The sequence below is a fragment of the Vicugna pacos genome, chromosome 17 (assembly GCF_048564905.1).
Source record: "Vicugna pacos chromosome 17, VicPac4, whole genome shotgun sequence".
Lineage (NCBI taxonomy): Eukaryota > Metazoa > Chordata > Mammalia > Artiodactyla > Camelidae > Vicugna > Vicugna pacos.
In genome coordinates, this window is record NC_133003.1 from 13,644,786 (window position 1) to 13,664,636 (window position 19,851).

The 19,851-nt window shown below is 47.4% G+C and overlaps 1 protein-coding gene across 1 annotated transcript in view; it reads left to right on the top strand.

Moving 5' to 3' along the window:
- Positions 1-19,851, top strand: part of ITGA9 (integrin subunit alpha 9) — a 310,689-nt gene that overhangs the window by 217,164 nt on the left and 73,674 nt on the right. The window contains exons 19-20 of the mRNA XM_072940989.1: positions 14,102-14,188; positions 18,264-18,343. Coding sequence (XP_072797090.1) covers positions 14,102-14,188; positions 18,264-18,343 — 167 coding nt within the window. The remainder of the gene's footprint in view (positions 1-14,101; positions 14,189-18,263; positions 18,344-19,851) is intronic.

Consider the following 19,851-nt stretch of genomic DNA (forward strand, 5'->3'; position numbering starts at 1 on the left):
GGAAGTGACTGGGTGAGAACGCCGTCGACTGGAGACTGTGGTTGATGACCTGCTGAGGGGAGGGGACAGAATTTCTAGCTAGAAAAACCCCTTCTCAGAAACCCTGGAAAGAACTCGGCCCCCTGGGCAACAGCAAAACTGGGATCTTCTGTGGTCTCGAAGTTCGCGTGACCTTGCCTTTTACCTTTTAGTGCTGCCCGATCGTTAAGACTTAAACACAGAATTCTTTTCCCACGTGTCATTTGTCAGCAGTTAAAATTTTGTCTGCTGAGGGGACGCAGAGTTGGCGCTAATGACGCGGAGGCCTCCCTCCTCCACGGCCCCTCATCTAGAAGATTCGAGCTGCAGGGGCTGACTTGCACAGAGGAGGGCAGTGGATTGAGCCACAGAGGGAGGAGGAGGGAGGGCCTCAAATTCAGAAGACAAGAAACAAGCTCTCTCCCTAAATAAGCAGGAAGTCTGAGCTGTGAAGCCGAGATTGTTGGCACTGGGGTGGGGTCTGGGGTCGGGGGCTTCCACACTCCCTCATGAGGTCACTGGAACAGGACAGGAAATCTGAACCTCGTGCCAAAGAAAACTCTCTTTGCTCTTTACAAAAAGCCTGTTGAGTGTCCCTCATGAGGGAACTGCTGGTTGGGACTGACAGATGGGCACGTTGGCTGCCAGCAAGGGGTCTCCTGGCCATTTCTGAAGGCCTGGGTCCGCTCCACTTGCGGTCACACTGCTGCTTCTGTCTGGGCTAAGGACAAGCCTTGGATCCTCGAGCCGATGAGACAACATTTGACCTTTTTCTTTCTGGCTGGGAAACCCCACACAGACCTGGGTCTGTTTCCCGGCTCACAATGCGGCCTGTGAGACACTGGCCTCCCAGCAGAAACTCTGCCGGGATTGTGGGCCTCCCCCTGTAGCCTGCTCAGTGCCCGTTATGGCTGAGGCAGGTGGTCATGGGGATGCAGCCTGGGGCAGAGGGAATGCAGGGGCCATGGGGCCAGACTGACCTAGGTTTGAATCCCACTTCCGCCACTTAACAGCTGCACACATTTGGACAAGTTGCCCGGTTTCTCAGAGCCTCATTCTCCTCATCTATAAAGTGGGGGTTATGAGCCCTGCCTCTCACAGTGTCCGACTTCGGTAAGGTGGTACCTCAGGGGCCAGTCATGAGGAAGTCACTCTGTAGGTGTTTGTCCATCCCCTCCTCCCACTTTGGTCCCTCTCCAGAGCATCGCCATTAAGTTCATTTTCTAACCCCATTCTGTAGAATGGGAGTTGGAGCCAACCTGGGGAAAGGTGACATCTGGGTGTCACAGTGACAGCAGGTGGCTGTGAAGGTTCCCAGACATCGGTGGCAGGGGCCATGGAGGCTACCCAGCATCCCCAGAGGGGCCCCTAGGGGCCCACTGGCCCCACAGACCAAGCCCCACTCTCTCGTGGACTGTTCTCCATTGAAGACTCGGCCCAGGACCAGTGTTTCTGAGAATCTCCATCCGTGCCCTCCACGTGTGGTCTCCCGACACCAGCATCCTCATCGTCTGGGGCTCGATTAGAAAAGCCCATTCCGGGCCCCTCCCCGGACCTCTGGAGTCAGAAGCCCTGGGGACGAGTCCCAGCAGATTGTTTCTGCATACCTCCAGGTGGCTCTGTGCATGACAAAGTCTGAGAATCACTGTGCTAGTCGGGTCATGACAGAGCAGAGGAAAGAAGACCTGCCAGCACCCCAAAGGCCCCTTTGCAGACTGCTGTCTGAGAAGCAGGAGGGAGGGGTTCCGGTTAGACCGCCAGACTCGCGTTCTAGCTCTACTGTGTGGCTGTTGTGTGACCTTGGACAAGTTCCTTCACCCTCCCCCTGAGCCTCTGAATCCTGATATGTAAAATGAATGATGTCATACATACCTTGTGGGGCAGTGGGGGGCATAAATCAGTGCATCCTAGCACAGGACTGAAAGCAGCATCTACCACCTGGTCCAAGTTCCATACACATTAGCTCTGTCTTCTTAGCCTTCAGGCAGCCCAGCCAGAGTGAGGATCTTATTCTTGGAGGGTAGCTTGGGGCCTGAGGACTGGCCAGCAACTGTAGGTGGTGGAGCAAAGAAAACACTTGAAAGGTCCCACTGTAGACCTGATAGCATCAGCATGTGGTGGCAGCCAACAAGGTAATGAGTGTTTAATCCTTACAGCAAGATTGTGGGGTAGAAATTACCATCTGTATTTTTATGGGGAGGTAACTTAAGGCACCACTTGGTAAGTGATAGAACTAAGATTTGAACCTTAGTCAGTTGGAAAACAATCGTGTGATCACAAGCTGAGAAGTTTCCAGGGCCCCAGTTCCCTCCCCTGGAAAGCAGCCTCACTTTGCTGTTCAGAGCCCCTGCCTGTTGCCTGGCGTGGATAATGCAGGAGGCATCCTTCCCGAAGTGGACCTAGAGAAGATGCTGAGGAACAGTAATTAAATGAGTCCATGTTTAAGAGGCACTTAAGTGAATTAAAATCGATCCGTGAGTCATGTAAGTCTGCATAGCCGTCTTCACTGGCATCCTTAACGTTTGGCGGCTGGAGTGCTTTGTTTGAAAAGATCCTGGTTTGCTTAGAACTGGCAGGCCCATTGAAGCAGCTCTGCCCTGCTTCCTGCATTAGAGAGAGAGAGAGAGTTTCCAAGAGCCGGGAGGCCACTCGTTTAAAGCCTGAAATGCTCTACTGACACGAGGTTGGCGTTCCCCTCCCTGAGGCAGGGGGAGGAGGGAGGTGGGTGTTTCTGTGATGCTCTCTTTCCCACTGTCTCAGTCTGGGTTCCCTAGAATGAAATCCTAAGACGAGACATCATTTCAAAGTAATTTACTAGGATGTGTTTCTGGAAGAAACTATGAGGGCAATGGGGAAGGAGGCCCAGCAAAGGTATGATAGCAAAGTCCTCTGGGGAAGGAGGGGTGTGAGGAAGACAGTGGATAACTTGGGCACAATCCAAAGTACAGGTTACATAGTGTTGCAGTCAGGGGCAGGGGAGCTTGGTTAAGGGTCCCCCCAAAGAAGTATGAATTCCCAGGCCCTCCCGTCTCTCCACGTTCACTGGCAAAGCGAGTTCCAGCAGCCCAAGGGCTGTCCCCCAACAAAGGACACACCCAAGTGCTCGTGGCCGGGAAGTCGGTGCATGTGGCTGTGCGGGGTGAAGAGGCCCTTGGGGACACAGACGGAGCGCAGCCCTGCTGTGAGCGAGATGGTGTGTATCTGTCTCACCATCTGAAGCAGAACTAAAAACCAGTGTTTTAGAAAGCAAGACGACTGAAACATGTTCAAGAGGAGAATAAAGAATCGGTGAAACTGTCCTGTGGGAGAGAGACACAGAAATGCTGATCAGTCCCTTCCTTTCGCCTGCTCAGAGCCTGGGAAGCAAGCAATAATACACCAGTCCGTTCACCGCTCCCCACAACCGAGCTTGCTTCTGACGCAATCCTAAATTTAGTTTATTCCCGCCAGTTCAGAACAGACCTCCTGGGGCTTAGGCAGTCTTAGGAACCTGCAGCTCATCCTTTTCTTAAAGAACAAGGAAATAGAACTTTTTCATCAGCCACTCTAGTCTGCATTTGAAACCTCGCCATTAAAATAACCAAGAGCATCTCCTCCTCCTTGTGCTTGGAAGTCATAACTAGCTGATTAATTAAAATGTTGAAACTAAGTATAGAGAAAACCAAGTAGCATCCTAGAAAGCAAAGCCTGGCTCCGTTGTTCTTGAAAATACAGAAAAGCATGTAACTTGAGCATTTAGTTATGTTAGGGGGTCCTTCTTAATTCAGAGCTGGCCATTGTTCTCGTTGTGTATTGACCGTGGAGGTTCTTGGCAGAGGCTTTTCCTTGAATACCTAAGATACAGCCCGAGCTCCCTTCTCTGTCCTTTCCTCGTGGCCATTCCCTGAAGCTTGAACCCTCAGCTGATACGTTTCTTCGTTAGCTCAGCCACCAAGGCAGTTACTCTGTGTCTGACATGTAACAGAAAAGCTTGCTTAGGACAGGGACACAGCTGTGGTGCTATAGTCACTGCAGGGACCAGTTCTCAGGCTTTTAATCTGCTAGGTGCAGTTCTGAACAAGAAGATCCTCAGCACAATCTTGCCATTTTTATGAATGGGATTTTTGGTTATTGTCACTTGTCACAGCTTTTGACCTATGTGTTTAAATGGTGAACTAAATTTCCCCACTGAAGTCAGCACTGATGGGGATCTCTGGTGGATCACCGTCTGATGTTGGATTCCATAATTTAAAGAACTTGTAGATTTTTTTTAATTAATTAAAAGGAAGGGTAAATCAACAGTAATCATAATGAAAGTATATAATGATAGTAAGTAATAATGAAATAGGACTAATGGCCGTGAGGTTGGGGGAAGTTAAGATTCTCTCGTCCAGGGAGACCGATGTCAGCCCTGGGAGCACACTTGGCCCAAGCACTCATCACAGCAGCATCCACGAGTCCTTCCTCACACAGGTTGGTCTGTCTCCCTCCTCCCAGGCTGGAAGCATCCCCTGGAGACACGGAGGACTGTATTACAAAGGCATGTGACCCAATGAAGGACATTGGGGCTGCTTAATAAATAATTATTGAGCAAGAGAGTGAACAAAGGAATGTGAGACGCAACAGGAAACATACGAGTCTCATACATAAGAATCATTCTAGGGAAACTGTTTCCCATTTGGGACAAAATAAGAAACACTTGCTGAATGAATGGATGGGCTTCTCCGGACCAGCAGGGGACCGGCACCCTTGTTGGAGCTGGCCATGGTGTCTGCAGAGTTCATCTCTCTGAGTCACTGCCCTGGGGGCATGGTTGGCAGGGGCCAGTCTGAGGACTCAGGCAGGGAGGGCCAGAATAACATATTTTGTCCTCACCAGGCTTAGAACCCCAGGGAAAGCACTTTTTTTCCTTCTGCCTGGGTTTCAATCTTTTTTTTTTTAATTTCTTACTGAAGTGTAGTTGATTTACAGTGTTTCAGGTGTACAGCAGAGTGATTCAGTCATGCATATATGCACATATATATTTTTTTCTTTTCAGATTCTTTTCCATTATATGTTATTACAAAATATTCAATATAGTTCCCTGTGCTATACAGTAGGGCCTTCTTGTTTATCTATTTTATATATAGTGATGTGTGTCTGTTAATCCCCACCCCCTAATTTATCTCTCCTACCAAAGTGGAAAGGGCAGGGTGGGTCTCAATCTCTTAACCTCCAAAAGAGCAGGGACTGTGCTGCCCTCAGGGCCAGTGTTTCAAAGGGTGGCACCAACATTGTAAATCAACTACACTTCAGGTGGGGGGGGGTGGCACGGAACGTTTGCCTCAGATGGTTCAAAATCCAGATTTCTTGACCCTGCTTCTGCTCTAAAGAATCCCACTCTGGAGGGCGGGGCCTGCAATCTGCATCTTTAACAAGCATTTTAATGTAACCCCGCTTTTGAGGGTTCTTAGCTTGGGTTCATATTGGAAGCCCCCAGGGAGCTTTCAGCAAATGCTGGCTGTTAGCTTTGATTCACTGGGTCCACGGTGGGGCTTCCACCGGGGCCTGATTTACCAAGCTCCTCACAAAGTCATCACAGCCTTTCCAGCACCAGTATACAAATTGCAGAGAAGTGCCCCCTCTGGTGGTCCACAGCCTCTTGCCAGGGTGCAGGGTTTGGTGAGAGCTGCACGGGCTGGGTTTCAGCCCCCATCTCCCCCTCACCCAGGTCTCTTGTGCAGTGAACAGCCTGCACAGCTGTGCATGGTCTCTCTGGCTCTCAGGTGGTTCCGGTGCACACTCCAGTTAGGAATCAGTGGCAGGGGTGGCTATTAATAACCTTTGAAGGCTTTTGAGCAAAAGTGAGCAAAAGAGTGTGTTAGGATTCATCTGGGGCAGCTTATAGACCAGGGTGGGGGACCGTGAGAGCAGGGCAGCCACAAAGAAGCTGTTTTACATTGGTCCAGGTTGGGGAAACCAGACAAGGAGCATGTCAATAGGTGGGTCTCCAGCTCCAGAAAAGTATGTCCTCAGACAGTAGTCTGCAAAGAGCATGAGCTGTGTCCAGCTTTTTCTGTGGGGCAGAGAGCACAGGAAGGTGATTTCCAGGGGTTGACATCATGTTTCCTGAGTGGTGGGTCAGTGACATAGAGCGGGACTTCTCGAATGGTCATGTTCACAGAGGTTACCTGGAGATCTTGTTAAAACAGGACTTCTAACTCAGCAGGTCTGGGTGGGGACCTGAGAAGCTGTAGTTCTAACAGGTTCCCACAAGATGCTGATGCTGCCGGTCCAAGGACCACACTTTGAGTAGCTAGGCCCTTGGCAGCAAGGTCCTTCACAAATGAGCTTGAAGCTCGCAGGAGTGTAAGTGGGCCGATAGGTGGGATGGAACTCTTCACTCCAAGTGCATTTCTAATATCAAGATTCCCAGCCAGGGTTTTAATAAGCACCCCTCCAACACCTGACTCCTACAAAACCTTTTCATCCAAACACCACTCATAAACTGTTTTTATGCCATGATGTTAAATTCTTTCCAGTCATTTCAGAAGAGGTCCCCACCTTGTAGAGTTTTCAGCCAGCCTGTGGGGCAGAGGAAGAGAGCTAGAAAATCAAAATAATTTGATTCATGAGATGGAATTTAACTTTGAACTCTTAGTTTGTTGATCAAGAATTTGCAGGCACTGGGGAATATATATATATATTAAAATCTAAGAATAGAAACCATTTTTTAAAAATCTAAGAATAAATCATCTGCCTCTCTGTACCAGGAGGGAAAACCTTCTGGATAAAAATCAAACACTTTAATTACTTTTTAAGCCCAAGAAGACACGGTTTACTAGTCTGTTCACTTTGGGCTTTTCAGTTAGACCTGGTGGATTTATTTTTATTTGTTTGTTTGTTTAGATTCTTAAGTTTGTATACCTATCATCCCGAAGGAGGCAATGACCAGCATTTGGGGAAGTGTTTTGATTTGTCTTCATCTTGGGAAAATATAAAGATGAGATCTGAGCAGGGCTGATGGGGGGACTAAGGAGGGACATGTTACAGGAATAAGACAGCTTGTTCAAGTCATTGCTGATTCTTACTGTCTTTTTAATGCAATATTATTTTTATTCATTTGAAAGCTTTCAAAGCACTTTTTTTCTAAGGGCCAAGAGGACCATTTGGGAGGAGACTTCCCTGTCTCCACTTTGATCAGATAATTGCTCTTCCTGGGACAGCTGATCTCCCCCTGCCTGTGACAGGGACGGGGTTGTTTAAAGTGCACGCTCCAAACCTAACTCTCCTTAGCTTCCAAGGGGAATTTTGCTTTAACAGTTATGTGGTTCATCTGTCTCAAACATTTGTTTTGACTATAGCTCCTGCTGGCTTCACTTTTTTAGGCTTGGAAAGACAAACCCAGAAGAGTTGGGCCCTTTGCTTCCGAATGGAGGTTTACACAGAATGTTACAAAGGAACTTGTTTTATAGTGCTGGCTCTGCCCCGCTCTTCCAAAACCACCACGTGTGCCGGTCATCACCTCTGTTCCCCTAGACTGTTAGTTGCCAGCCTCCATCAGGCAGGAGGTCTACAACTGCTGCCCCAGCCTCACCAGGCCATCTGCCGCAACTGGCATCTGTCCTGGCATCCCGTGTGCTCCAGGCTCCTTAGAGGCTCAATGGGTTGACGCTCCCCATCTGCTCAGGCTCAGTTCCCGTGGGTTCTTTGGGAGAGGGTGAGGGGAGGACCCTGTCTGTTCCTTGTTTGGCGTTGCCCACCCTGGGCCCCGTCTCATTCGTTCTCATATCGCCAGCTAGGAAACCCTGGGCAAGTGCTCTAGTGTTTGTATTCCAGCTTCCTCCTCGTAAAAAGAGGAGCTGCCTGGCACAGAATGAGCCAGTACTGAGGACAGGCTGCCTGTCTGCTCCATTTCTACAGCTCTCAGCATTAGCAGCCCAGTGCCCGTCCTGGAAGGCAGATGTTATGGCTTCATCTTACAGGAGAGAAGTGGAAGCTTGGAGAAACGCCAGTTCATTTTCCTGACGACACATGGCTCTTATATATCTGAGCCAGTCATCAGAACTGGGACAGGGGTGCCAAAGCGTGTGCACGTCTAGGCCACAAGCCCATGTGCTTTTCTTCATAGGGAGAAATTGCATGGGCCCTGTCCCAAAGGATTCCCCTCTGGGAATAGGACTGGTTTTTCTGCTGAGGTTCAGGCTGAGTCATCCTTGAAGGGGGCCAATAGAGTATTTCCTGGGAATCAACTTTCTATTAAGTCATGGGGCCAGGTGATTGGGAATCCCTGCTCACCTTTGACTCCTCAGTGAATCAGAGAATTGGGATAAAATGCTTCCAAAATTCATTGAATTCTCTATTAACTGAGTTAACGCAGAGCTTACCAGCTACAGGGTCACAGCTCATGTGCCTGAAAGAAAGGAACGGGGTCTTAGATGAATGCCAAACTGCCAAACTGCAGCTGGACATTGGACACTCAGGGTCATCCTCAGTGTGACAGACACATGAGAAAGTAGCCAGCAGGAAGTTAAACTTCACACTCGCCCTGGCGCCCAGCGTAAGCCCTGACCAGACTTCGCAGATTTGCTGCTCCCACAGAGCACTGTGTTGGTGGTCAAAGAAAGCTCTGCTCTAGAGCGAAATCAGATGCTGTGTGATTGGGAGGAAGGAGCCCCAAGGCCAAGGAGGCTCGCTAACTTCATTATCTGATCCTTCCTGCCAACCACACCGCACGTTACAAGCAGGGATGGAGCTTGGCTCCACTGGCCAAGCTCCCGGGACTGGGACAGCCGAGGTATGTCTGGAAAAGAGAGAGACTTTGCCAAGGCAAGCATCTCCCATGCCAGGCAGACCTGCACATAAGCTGCTGCTTGCAGTCCCTTCATCTGAATCCCCGAGGAGCCAAGGCCCCTTCAAGTAATAAGGGCAAACTCAGGCGCTACTAAGTGTCAGGTGCTGAAAATCCAGCGGCAAATGTGCACTAACCAAGTACACTTTCATCATGTGTCCTAAAAAAAAATGTTAATTGATGTTTTCCTGATCCTGTGTCTTGGTGGGAAAAAAAAAGTAGAAAATTTAAACTGGATCACCCCATCTCCAGGGAGAAACCTTGACAGTGTTTTACAGCCTTGGCTGTCCCTGCTAGCCAAGGAAAAGTGGAACTGGGAAAAAGGCCACTTTTGTGAATCTGTTTAAAATAGGGTCCCAAATTTCGTAGTAAAATTTTTTCCTTTGCATGTTTTGTTTGGGACTTTCCTTGAAAAATGAAACTACAGATTATGAAAATGAGTTTCTGTTACTCTACACTTAACAGCTCTTGGAACATTGTAATTATAATTGTCAAGGATGTCTGAGACCCAAGGCAAAAAGCTTATTTGCTTTAGTAGCATCTTGAAAATAGCAGAGCATTATAGGTTATTACAAGATGTTGAATATAGTTCCCTATGCTACACAGTAGGACCTTGTTGTTTATCTATGTGCTGCACACCAGAAACTAACACAACATTGTAAATCACCTACGCTTCCATTTAAAGAGATAGCAGTGCATTAATTTCTGAAACAAAAGAAGTGACTGAGTGCCTAATGGGCAGTTTTTGGACGTGAATATACCTATTATGTCATAAGGTAACGTGCTTCATGTCATGCTTTTTTTTTTTTTAGAACAATTGCAGAAAGGTTGACTTTTACAATGACATATTTTCCCCAAGGACTTCTCTTGATCTTTTGTATTTAAATCCTCACCTTCTGAAGCATCTTAAAGTGTTATCATCCAAGACTAATTTTGACCTTTTCAACAGCTAACTGATCTAACTGAACTGCCAGATCCAGATGTATCAGTGGCTGTCAGCAGTTTGAGCGGTTTTCGATCATCGCTTTCATTGATTTCATGAAAGCCTGCATCTTTGCAGCCAGGTTTTAGTAGATCTGCACTGTCTTTGAATTGGGTTATCAGATTCTACACTGACTGGCAATCAGGGACAGAGGGTAGACAGTTTGTTCCCTGGTCCGCATTCCCTGTCAGCTGAGAACCGATCATCATAAGTCTTGCAACAGTGCTGAAGTTAAGTTCTCTGAGCTGAAGTCAGTGTGAGCAATGATTGGGGCATGAAAGGAATCAGAGCCAAGGGGAAGCCTGGTCCCTGGAATCTCTTCCGTGTACCTCCTGGTGGGTACCTGGCAGAGGTAGTAAGTACCCTCCTCCCACCAGCTCACTATTCCTGATGATGTCAAAAGCCAGCAGACAGCTTAGTTTAGCCACATATGCCCCCAGAGTTTATTTGTTAAAGTTTCCCTAGGAATTTCTATGCCTACAGGATGTCTGCCTGACTTCCAGAGGGCAGGTGGTGCCTGGCTCCATAATGACTCTGTTTTTTTAAGCTTATTCCCTAGGCATGATCTGAAACCAGACGAAGTGGGTGCTGATGCTGCTTCAGGGTAAAGTGCTCCCCCAGTGGAGGGAGTTATGCCGATGACTTTAAAACCTGCAGTTAGAAAGTTTTCTCCTGGTTAGTGTGGAGCTGAACAAGATTTATTACCACATGCATGTTCCCCCTCCGTTGCCTCTCCCCACCCGGGGACAAATGCCCAGTACTTTCCAGAAGCTCTCAGTGCCAGCAGCCTCTCTATAAAGAGCATTGTCTGCGGTCAGGTTCCCCAGAGCAGAACCTGAGACGGGGATTCCTGTGCAAGTGATTTATTACAGAAATGCTCTTGGGAGATGAGGCGTGAAGTGGGGCAGAATGGGGCAGAGGAAGGAGCCAAACAAGGATGTGCTCTCTGCCTCCTCCCCTAGGGGCTCTGGAATATGAGTTGCACAGCACAGCTGGTCTCACTGTGAGGCAAAGGGGGCGGCCTTTGCATCCATGTCAATCAAAGCCCTTTGCACCCAGGTCAATCGTAGGCTGCAGGATGCTTGCGAGAAGGGGCATTGTAACCTCCCAGGCAAAGCTGCTTCCACTCAGCTAGGGACTGTTGAACCCATCTGGGAAAGGGGTTCTGGGTGTAGCACCTATGCTGTCCATCCCGGGAGTCACAGTGTTTGCCAAAGCCCCCGTTCTGGGAGGCTCTTTCCCTCATAGCTGCAGTAGGAGAGCGGAATATAGAATTAAAGCCTTTTGGTCAAGGGGACTTTCATAGCCATGGGAGGGCCATGTTGGGGCTGACAGGTGGCAGAAGGGTGACCGTGACATCCCTCCCTGTGCTACCCCCCAGGAGCGCATGAGCGTGAACTGGATTCTCAGTGCCCTTGTTCCTGGAGAATTCTTTGTTTTTCCCCCTTTTTTTGCTTGTCCCCACCAAGCTCCAGCCCAAATTCTGTGATTTCTAGTAGACTGAGAAGTGTAGAGGAGAGACTTGGAATAATGCAGTAAATACTGGTTTAAATATTATTTTCTAGCATTTTGGAATTCACAGAAATAAGGTAGTTCAGAAGTTCTTGGATAACTGAAAGCAGTCTTAGATCAGAGCTAAGCCATCAGAGGTCCCCTCAAGTTCCAGAGTCAGTGTTTAAAGCCACAGTCAGTCCTTCACACCCATGTAAATAAATACCCGAAGGAAATCTTTAGGGCAATAATAAATCTTAAAGAACAGAAAGACTTTTGACTTAAATTGACACCCTCTCTACTGGTTTGAGAGGGATTTCAGTGGGGTTTTCAACTTTCCAAAAGGAGTCTGGAACTGGGCTGAATAATGTAATTTGTGTATATGCTGGGACGCTCTTGAGAATAATTACACCAGGACAGCAGACATGAATCAGGACTGTCTAAGGGAGAGAAGGTCACCTAGGCTTGGGATCGCTGCTTTTAATGCCCATACCGATTAGCTAGGATTTAGAATAGCTTCAACTTGGGCCAATTGTGGACATTACTTATGGGGGAAGGAGTATCAGGAAGAGGATGGTGGCAAGACACCACCTACAGAGGATCATTAGGTCTGATCTTTGGGCCCCACAGTTAAGACGGCATTTGAGCAATTATTCTCTGGTTTTCTGTACTGAACTTCCCAATATGTGTCCTCAAGGTTCCAAGAACTGCCGGTCACAGTGCCGTGTCAGTGTCTGTTTCTGTGCTGGGAGGCCTTCCCCGTCTAAACTGTGAGCTCTTCAAGGACAGGGACTGTTATCTTTCAGACCTGCATCCTCAGTGCTGATCATGGGAGGCGATGACCCAGCCTCCCAATGGATATTCAGGGTCTATTCTGAATCCTGTGCCCTGTCTGTGTTACGTATGTGAACTTACCGCCCGTGAATGTTTGGCCGACAAGGTGGATGAAGAAAACCTGGGAGGAGGGGCTGAGGAAAAGTGTTCCTGAAGTTGGGAACAGCCTTAACAAAAGTGTGGAAATGATACCAGGAGGAGGGTATTTGTAGAATAGTAATGTATGTGCTCAGGGGACAGCGGGCCTATAACAGGTACGGGCCAAATCGGATGCCAGTGTTAAGATTCTGAGCCTTATTCTGTTCACAATGGAGACAGGCATTTTAAGAAGGTTCTTCAAGCAGCCTGTAGAATGGACCAAAGAAAGGAAAACTCAGAGCAGTGGCTCCCACTCATCACACAGCAGGACACTTACCTTGTCATCTACCACGTATTGAAAATGCTTATTGCAAGCCCCACAATCAGAGTCTGCTACTCAGACCACTGTGGTGTGGCCCAGGAATCTGCTCCCAAGCCGATTCTCATGCAGGAGGTCCCAAGTCCACATGAGGGATACTCACTAAGGTCATGGAGGACCATTAGAAAATTTACAATCACTGACATCGGTTATCCCCATAAACAAATCATTAAGTGCCCAGCTCAATGAATTTTCACAGTAATCACACCTGAGAACATCCCCGGCATCTCAAGATCTCTCTTCCTCTCACTACCTCCCTAATGATTATCTTGACTTCTAACCCTACAGATAAGTTATTTATTTTCTGCTGTTTCTTACCTTTTGTGTGTTTGATAATGTTTATAATATACTAGTATAGGCGTATATGTGTATAACTGATAACTCAAAAAGTATTTTGTGATAAGTGCTCAGATTTTTTTTCCTAATTGGACACACAGTTTTGAAAAGTGTACTTCACCTTTCTAACTGGCAAGGTTGGTCTGAGCTGAGGGGCAGGTTTTGGAAATTGGAGGAGGTAGTCCGGGTGGCGTTTCAGAACTGGAATCCACGCGAGTTGGCCCCTCCTGGCTACTGTTGTGTTGTTGGCTGGGGCCGATTCCCTCTTAGAAAATCAGGGCCCCAGAAAGGGAAGGAGATAGGTTTTAGAGTTAGTGGAGAATGACCTTGGAGAAGTCCCATGGCCTCACTGAACTCCAGTGCCCCGGCTTCGGGCCATCCCGGCAGTGCTAGTTCTGTGCTGGGCCTTGTCCTTTTCCAGAATCAGCAACCATTCTGTCTCCCCTTGGAACTCCTGGTTTGGCCTCAGTGACACAGAGGCCTTGTGGGTTAGGACGAGGCTCCCGCTTGCCTTGGACCTGGGTTGTAAACGCTGTGTCCAGGTGGAGAGACGGCAGCCCCCTCCCACGGCCCCACGCCTCTTTTCTCGCGCCTGCGTGCGGAGTCCAGCCCCGCGCCTGCGCTGGAGGCCCCTCACCCCTCACCCCTCGCCCCCAAGGCCAGCCGGGAGCAGCTCCTCCCGCGCCGCTTCAGGCTGTGGAAAGAAGCCCTGTTTTCCTCAGTATGTTTGTCTTTCTGGAACTAGTAAGGTTTTGAAAGGCAGGATTAGGCCGTGGGCTTAGGAGAAAGGGTCCAGAAAGGAGACTTCGTTGCCGTTTAATCCAAAGCTAAGCAGGCGTCCAGTTCACGCGCGGTGCGGCCCGGCCCGTGCCGTGTCACCAGGAGAGCATGGGGTTCAGAGCCAGAGCATTAGTTAGGAAAGCAGAGTGGTTTTGTCGTCTGCACCTGTCTTCCCAGGGACCCTCCGGCAGGGCGGGCGGTCAGAGGAGGCCCGGGGACAGCCTGTCAGGGGCTCCTCAGCCCAACACGGCCCACAGTGGCCGTTGTCTGAGAACTTTCCATAAAGCAGGACCCTGTCTGCTGAGGTCTCCATTTGCACCCCCCCACACACACACACTTGCCATACACCTGTCTAGATGCAGCCAGCCCACCTGTTGGGCCTTTTGTCTTTCAGGAGGAAATGGGCATTTCCTGTGAACTGCTGGAGTCCGACTTCCTCAAATGCAGTGTGGGGTTTCCTTTCATGAGGTCGAAGTCCAAGGTAAGGGGCAGGGACGGGGCACTTCCTTGGCAGCAGGCCGCTGGCCCTTCCCTCCAGCACAGACTCTGCCTGCTTCCTCTCCAGGGGTTTCCTCCACACCCCTGCCTCCCTCAGCGGTGGGGCAGCTGGCGAAGCCCTGCTTGGGCCCAGCCACCCCGGTCCACTGTCCACTGCCGTCTCCAGCGCTGCTCCAGAGGGGCTGTGGTCACATGGCCTTTCTCCTTGATCCTCCTGACAGACCTCAGTGTGACATGCTCACCATGGCCTTTGTGCTTTGTCAGGCACCATCTGGTGGGCCTCTCACTGTTCTTTTTTTCTGGGACATTCCGTGCCACTTTGAGTCCCTGAGACAACATAGGAGGAGATGCGGTTTGGGCTAGTGATCTGTAGCCCTGGCTGTCACTCCCCTGGACACTCAAAATTTTTTGAAGAGCCCACTTAAAATTCTTCAGACATAAATGAATAATTGTGTTGCACTTCACTTTTTTTTTAAGTTCAAGAAATTGCAGTCACTTTGGTATTCATAAGGAGCCAGAAGTTCTAAGTCCGAACAATAACATGTTCTAGCATATTCGGAGATTCATGGAGTGTTCTAGTACAGCCACCATCATAAGGAAATGCAGAGATGCAGAAGATGTGACTTTTTGAGGCAAAACTAGACTCTAAAAGACTAAGTCTACCTTTTAAAATGGAAGCTGTTTCCCTGCTGTGATTTGGAGGAAATTTCATATTCCTTTGTCCACCTCGCCCTCACCCCTAAAAAAAATGAAAGGCTAATCCTTTTATCCCGCCTATGTCATAGAATCATATCATTTGCATCTCTAAGGCTTTTTGGTCCCAGTACATAGTAGCTGTTCTGCCAACCAGTTTTGAGAACATTCTAGTAAGAAAGAATTGCTTGTTTCTTAGCAGATCACTTGAACCCATCAGCCTCGTTGAATGTACTACCTCCAAACAGTGGTGGCTCTTACATCCTTGATTCCTCAGCCTTTTTCTGGCTCTGATCCTCATTCTGTCCACATTCACTCCAGGAGAAGGGAAGCCCCAAAAGGTGGCTGCCCTTAGAAAAGCTGGCAGAACACAGGCCAAATCACATGAGACTCCAGGTAGGGTGAGGATGCAGGAGGAACACCCTGAACCTTGGGCATCATTGCCTGTAGTAAAATATGTGGGGCACACACACATAAATTTACTTGAAATCTTTTGAGCAACAGAAAATAGACTTAATGGAAGAACTTTAAAAGTAACCATTGTGTTATAGAATCCAGCCTACATTCCAAATCAGACCTAAGATATGTCTTGCTAGTTTTAGTTTAAAGATTATTCTAGAAGGAAACATATATCACTATCACAGATGGATCCAGGCTCACTTACTATAAAGAGAAAATGAGTAAATGAACACAATGAAAACAAAGCAAGGTTGATTTCTAGGGGATTAAATTTTGTTAAAATTCAGTACCTGTCAAAACAATCATAGATAGTTTGGTGCAGCCACTATGGAAAACAGTATGGAGATTCCTTAAAAAACTAAAAATAGAGTTACCGTATGATCCAGCAATCCCACCCCTGGGCATATTTGCCGAAGAAGCTCTAATTCGAAAAGACACATGCACTCCAGTGTTCAGGGCAGCACTATTTACAATAGTCAAGACTTGGGAAAAACCTAAATGTCCATCCACAGATGACTAGATAAAGAAGTTGTGGTATATATATATATATACACATACACGATGGAATACGGAATACACTCAACCATAAAAAAGAATGAAATCATGCCATTTGCGGTAACATGAATAGACCTGGAGATTGTCATACTAAGTGAAATAAGTCAGAAAGAAAAAAACACCATATAATATCACTTATATATAGAATCTTAAAAAAAAAAGATCCAAATGTACAAATGAACTTATTTACAAAACAAAGACAGACTCACAGACATGGAAAACAAACTTATGGTTACTGGGGTGGAAAGGGGATGGGAAGGGATAAATTAGGACTTCGAGACTTACAGGTACTAGCTACTATATATAAAATAGATAAACAACAAGTTTCTGCTGTATAGCACAGGGAACTGTATTCTGTGTCTTACAGTAACCTATAATGAAAATGAATATGAAAAGGAATATATGTATGTACATCTTAGACTGAAACTTTATGCTGTACATCAGAAATTGACACAGCATCGTAAACTGACTATACTTCAATGTAAATAAACAAACAAATAAGTAAAAGTCCTAGAGCAGACAAAAGTATGAATGTTGGGTGTTGGATTGTTTTTCCAGCGTGGTAACGCCACCACCTTCCTCCCACATACAGAAATTAAGACCTGTAGCAGGACTAAACCTGGAGGTAGGCAGTCCGGGGGTGAGTCCCTGGAGAAAGCCCAAGAAGTGATCCGGCAGGGACAGGGGTCTCCCTCTCTCTGCAGCCCCGCTCGCCCCTCCCTGTCCCGTGAGGCTCCAGACCACCTGCTAAGCCTCATGACCACACTATCTGCTTACTTTGCTAGCTGTCTGTCTCTGTCTCTCACGACCAGCCTGCCCAGTCTCTGACCTTCTGTTCTCCCAGGACTCTGGCTCGGATTTTGGCTTCTCGCCCACATCTTCTGCTTCTCACCTCACTTTGATCTTTAGAGGGTTTCATTCAGATCTCCTGCCAGTTCTGACTCTGCTGGGACAAGACTCTTGACTTTTCCCTTCCTTTGTGTCCTCCAGCTGTTTCCTGTCCTGTCTCCATGCCCCACCCTCACTATAAAATGACACATCTCATGGCAACAGAAATTTCTGTCTAGGAAGAATGCCCGATGTCCACTATATTTGATGGTCCAATGTTCATTACTTTTGTGCAGTATTCGGTTCAGTTGAATCCAGTGTTGCAAAGTTAAGCCATTGTCTGGAATTAGTCATAAAGGAACTGGAATATTCAGGCATTAAATAAGTCATAGACTCTCAGCACTTGATGGAATTTAGGAATCATTTTGTCCACCTTCTTTTTATTGACATTCAAGGAAAAAACTCTTGTAATAACCTACAGTGAAAAAGAATATGAAAAAGAATATGTGTATATATTTTTATATATATATACATACTTATGTGTATGTATATATATATGGCTGAATCACTATGCTGTATACCAGAAACTAACACAACATTGTAGATCAACTATACTTCAATTTTAAAAGAAGAAACACACACACAAAAAAATAAAATAAAATAAAAGAAGAAAAACACAAAGAGACTGTGTGTCTTGCCCGAGATCACATAGTCAGTTTGTGGTAGAGCCTGGCTTGTATGCCTGATGTGTATATGGTGAAAACCATTTGCTCAGGGCAGTGTCCCCACATCACAGGATGCTCACTGCCGGGAGTACCTGAGATGATTTTATGTGGTATAATCTGAAGTGGTGCGTGGATGCAGAACTAAACATTGCCTCTAAGAGTGAGGAAGTTACTGCCTTTTCAACACTCTTTCAGTCCTAACCACGTGTGGGAGAAAATCTCTGGTGTGCTAGCATATCTGTAATACCTCCCTACCACTTGTTAATCTCTTTTATCCAAATAGAGTAGACCTTAGCCACAGAGCCTTCAGCAGGCAACAGAGTTCAACCCTGCTTTGTTTTCATTATGTTTATTTTTATGATTACCTCTTTATGGCCATCTGTAATGGTAGATTCCCATCTGTAATAGTGATATAAGTTTTCTCTTTTAAAACAGTTTCTAAACCGAAACTGTGAGGCAATAAAAATACAAAGTACATATCACAGGTGATGTCATAAGCAGATGTGGCAAAAATTGGGAAGATGGTGTGTGGGTGAAATTTAGGAAGTCCTGGCTTCAGAGTTCAAGCATATTGCTTCCTAATGAGAACCTCAGTTGCTGAAAAAGACAGTGTGCCTCTCACCAGAGTATGCTCTGGGCCAGATTTTATTGTACGTCTGGCCTGACCATCAGAAAGATGTGCATCAGAAATAAAGCTTGTCGTGCAGATGAGCATCCAGAGGTCGTAAACGGCAGAAGAGTTTAGCGTTTGAGTTTGGAATGCTTGCTGTTGCCAAATGTCACTTTCTTTTCCCTTAGTATGAATTCAGCGTGATCTTTGATACGAGCCACCTGTCTGGGGAAGAGGAAGTTCTTAGCTTCATTGTTACTGCTCAGAGGTAAGGGGAACTTAAATCTTTTTGAAAGGTGAAAGATGTATGGGACCAGGAAAGGTCATGCCCTGGTCATGCTTTGATGATGGTGCCTGGGATGCCGGGGAGGAAGAAGTAGCTCAGGGATGAAGCCCCAAACCATTGGGTAAACTCAGGTCTCTCGGGGGTGGTGCTTGTCTAGTGCTGCTCGTGCAGACACCAAGTCAGACGGAGCTGGGAAGGCCTGGGGATCATCCAGATGAAGGTAATGATTCTACAGTTGAGTAGAGACAGGCCAGGAGAGGTAAGAATTCCAGCCCACACTCATGTGGTTGGTTAGCTCACACACATCCTCTGTGGGTTGTTGGACAGGGTCAGTGGTTTTTCATGGATGGGCCACCACATCCCTTGATGTGGGGTGGGGGCACCTGCAGCCCAAGGGCCGGTCAAGCCTGTTGGTAGAGGCCCCGAGGAGATAATCCTCAGGAGAGGGCTTATCCGAAGAGTGAAATGGACAGGTAGTCAGGGTGGGAGACAGTGTGATGGCGATGTCTTCTCTCAGGACTGTGTTCCTGCCTCTCTCCACATAGCCAAGGGTGCTTGAGAGCGACTTTGGGACTGTGAGCTACCTCCACAAGCCAGAATCCACACGTGCCTTGAAGTCTCATCTGGGTAGCACTTGGCTGATAGCTGGGATGGAAGGAGTGGTATTTAGGTGGCTGGATAGGGAGATAACAAGCTTTGATTGGGATGTAGGTTGGATACCCAAGGCAACCTTTTTATTTGAATTTTTATTTGGAAATGCTTTTAAACTTAAGAGAAATGTGGCAAAGAATGGCACAGGGAGCCCCCATACACCCTTTCCCCCAGATTCACCCAATCTGTACACTCCTCCTCATTTTTTATTGCGCTCCTTCTGTGTATGTTTTTTTTCTTTAACTAGCTGAAAGTAAATTGCAGAAATCCTGCCTCTTTACCATAAGTACCCCAGAGTGCATTGCCTAAGAATGAGGCCATTCTCTTAAATAACCACAGTATAGTTATCAAATTCAGGAAATTTAACAGTGATACAGCATGATTATCTCATCCATGTTCCTCTTGTGCCACTTGTCCCCAAAATGACGTTATAGCCACTTTTTCACTGGTCCAGAGTCTGATCAAGGATCAGGCATTCAGTTATCATGTCTTATCTCTAGTTGCCTTAACCTCCCAGCTAGACTTTCATGCCAGGAGTCCTTAGACCATCCCAGAGGTGGTCTGGAGATCTGAACCAAACACCCTGAAGGCCAAGGTCAGGCAAGATCCACAGAAAAAGATGAGAAAAGAAAATCGGGAACCACATGGCTAATGAAAGCCGGGAAGATGGAAGGCCAGACACTGGGTGAGCAGACGATGAGACCAGAGGCTGAAAGCCAACCAGGGAAAGGGCACCAGGCAGCGACAGGGTTAGCACGTGGTCCAGCCTGGAGGCCCGCAGGGTTGGGGCACTGAGTGAGGCAACGGGCTAAGCATTGTGAAACTGAGGTCCCCCACCC